The following is a 2,586-nucleotide window of genomic DNA, read 5'->3' on the forward strand; positions in this document are numbered from 1 at the left end:
CACCGGGCGGCCTAGAAAAAACCTCGTCCCTAAGGGCTTTCAGCGTATTTTTCGATGCGTTTTTCTCGATGAAGGAATTTTTTTTGAATTTTTTCTTTATTTTTATGTCAATCTACATGCATTTCTGCACATTTTGATGCAATAGAAAATTTCACCGTACACCACCTTTAAAATTTCAGAAAGTGTCTGTCGGAACTGAAAACCACCGCTGAAATTCGTGAATTGGTTCCAGAAAATGCTCATGATTTCGGGCCAGATGTCTGGAAGGAGCTATTCTTGAAGGCGACCTCTCCTCAATAATTGATTGATTTTTGTGTCTTTTTTTCCGATTTTTACTGAAATTTGTTGATTTTGTTGTTGTGTCTATTTACAGACTGTCCCCAGCTCCCAATATGAACTGCAAGCCTTTTTCTCAGCGGAGCACGGTTGCGCGCGGCGAGAATTTTTATTTTTTAAATTTTGTACTGGAAAAACCGGTTTTTAGCGAAATTTTCTTATTTTTTTGCCAATTTTTAAAATTTTTCGTCCATAGGAATTGTTAAACCGGCTAAAACACACATTTTAAGTACAAAAGCAGCAAGTTCCGACAAAAAATGAAAGAGGAGATTGATTTTTAAGCTATTTTCTAAAAATCGCAATATCTTGTTTGACCGGTAGAGCATTTCGGCGGATAATAGTTCGAAACACAAATTGGAAAAAAAACACACAAAAATCAATCAATTATTGAGGAGAGGTCGCCTTCAAGAATAGCTCCTTCCAGACATCTGGCCCGAAATCATGAGCATTTTCTGGAACCAATTCACGAATTTCAGCGGTGGTTTTCAGTTCCGACAGACACTTTTTCTGAAATTTTAAAACATTTTTTTGATTAAAACTATAGATTTTCGCTATCACCTTCAAAGCATCCAGTTTGTATCTCACTGCCAATGTAAATATGATTTTCATCGAATCTTTCGATTTTTCCAATAAAAATTTCTCGCATCTTCTGATTGCAGTTTTCGCATCGTACATATCTGTCATTTTCAGAATCCCCTCTATATCCCCTCTATAATCATCAATTGCAGATTCTCCATATAGAACTTCTAGAAACTTCTGTAAATCCTCCGGATCGATATTCTTCAGTTCGATTATCGATTTTTCAGATTCAGAGAGCTTTCCAAGTAATAGAGTTTTGAAATAAGACGAGTGATGAGCAAGGTACATTCTGTTCACATAGAATTTTCGATCTCCAGCAATCAAAATGACATCCGAAAGCTTATTTTTTCCGAAATCGAGATGCTCGCGATAACGAATCCCCATCGATTTATTGATTTTCACCACCAATGCCACTAATTTTCATCGATCAGATATTTATCCAGATCATTTTTTTCCATTTCGAATACTATCTTTGTCAAATTGGATGAGGCGAATTTGATGGTTTTTTCTTTCAGTTTTACATCTTTTTCATTGCCCAATCTCAATTCGATGTCAACTTCCACAAACCACGAGTTGAGCTTTTCGGAATGAAGACACTCTAGATAGAGAGTGTTCCCATAGAGGACATGCAACTTCCTGAGAACATTTTTAAGCAATTTATTAATTCGCAAAATACACAAATAATCGTACCAAGGGATTCCAAAGGGCTCTTTGATATCTCCAGAAGATGTCAGGCCCGCATTTTTATGGTTTTAAAAACCTCCTTCAGCACAAACTTCTTCTCTCCGGCAAATGACATTTTATCGATTTTGGAGAGATTCAACTAAAAAATCAATAAGTATGCTGAAAATCAGAGAAAAAATGACAAAAAAAATGCGAAAATCCGTGCAAAAATATTTCAAAAACCAATTTCCTCACCAATCGCTGCGAGACAACTAAAAAAGATTTTGTGCGTGCGCCTTTGACTACTGTACTTGAAAATTGTTGATTTTTTCGGGTTTTAGTGAATTTCAGAGACCGTACAAATTGGGGCAAGAATTGAAATCCGCAAGAAACGAATCGGCAAGAACGCTAAACCGTGCCACAGGAANGGAAATGAAGCGAAAATCACAATAGGCTTTAAAATGGGAAAATACTAGAGTTTTCGCTGGAAAATATGTAATTTACGACGAAAATTTGGAATTTATTTAATTTTTTGGTTAAAAATGCATGAAAAACGAAGAAAATCGGTTGAAAATGAGGGAAAATCGAGGGAAATCGGCTTTGTGGGTTACTGTAGAAATTTAAAGGCGCATGCTTAAAAATGCTTCAATTTTTCGAAATTTGTCGAAAATTGCTTGAAAAAAAGAGAATTTCTAGCTTTTACGGATTTTTCAAGTTAATTCAATGTCGATTTGTTTTTTCTTTGCAAAAGAAAAAACAGATGCGAATCCATTTTTAAAAATTATGAATGTTCCTGTAAGAGGACTACTGTACTTTGATTACGAAATTTTTGCTCATTCTAAATTCAACTTTCCGTGCTTATTTTGCTCGCTGAAAATACCCAAATATCCACGTCTACATTGCAAACGCGCGATGCAAGTATTCGAATTTTTTATCTACAGTATTTCTAAGAACTGCGCGTTGGGCTCACATACCGTAAATACTATGTTAGATAGCCATGGCACTCTA

At 35.6% G+C, this 2,586-nt stretch overlaps 2 protein-coding genes across 2 annotated transcripts in view; one reads left to right on the forward strand and one right to left on the reverse strand.

Moving 5' to 3' along the window:
- Positions 1-300, forward strand: part of CBG16031 — a gene marked incomplete at both ends in the record, with an annotated part of 1,339 nt that extends 1,039 nt beyond the window's left edge. The window contains one exon of the mRNA XM_002643362.1: positions 180-300. Coding sequence (XP_002643408.1) covers positions 180-300 — 121 coding nt within the window. The remainder of the gene's footprint in view (positions 1-179) is intronic.
- A 420-nt stretch (positions 301-720) lies between these two features.
- CBG16032 lies at positions 721-1,299 on the reverse strand (the record flags this gene model as incomplete). The annotated part of the gene is made up of 2 exons (XM_002643363.1): positions 721-843; positions 895-1,299. The coding sequence occupies 2 exons, from the start codon at positions 1,297-1,299 to the stop codon at positions 721-723; spliced, it is 528 nt and encodes a 175-aa protein (XP_002643409.1).
- Between the last annotated feature and the right edge of the window lie 1,287 nt (positions 1,300-2,586).

This window comes from Caenorhabditis briggsae, assembly GCF_000004555.2.
Source record: "Caenorhabditis briggsae complete genome, chrII, whole genome shotgun sequence".
Classification (NCBI taxonomy): Eukaryota; Metazoa; Nematoda; class Chromadorea; order Rhabditida; family Rhabditidae; genus Caenorhabditis; species Caenorhabditis briggsae.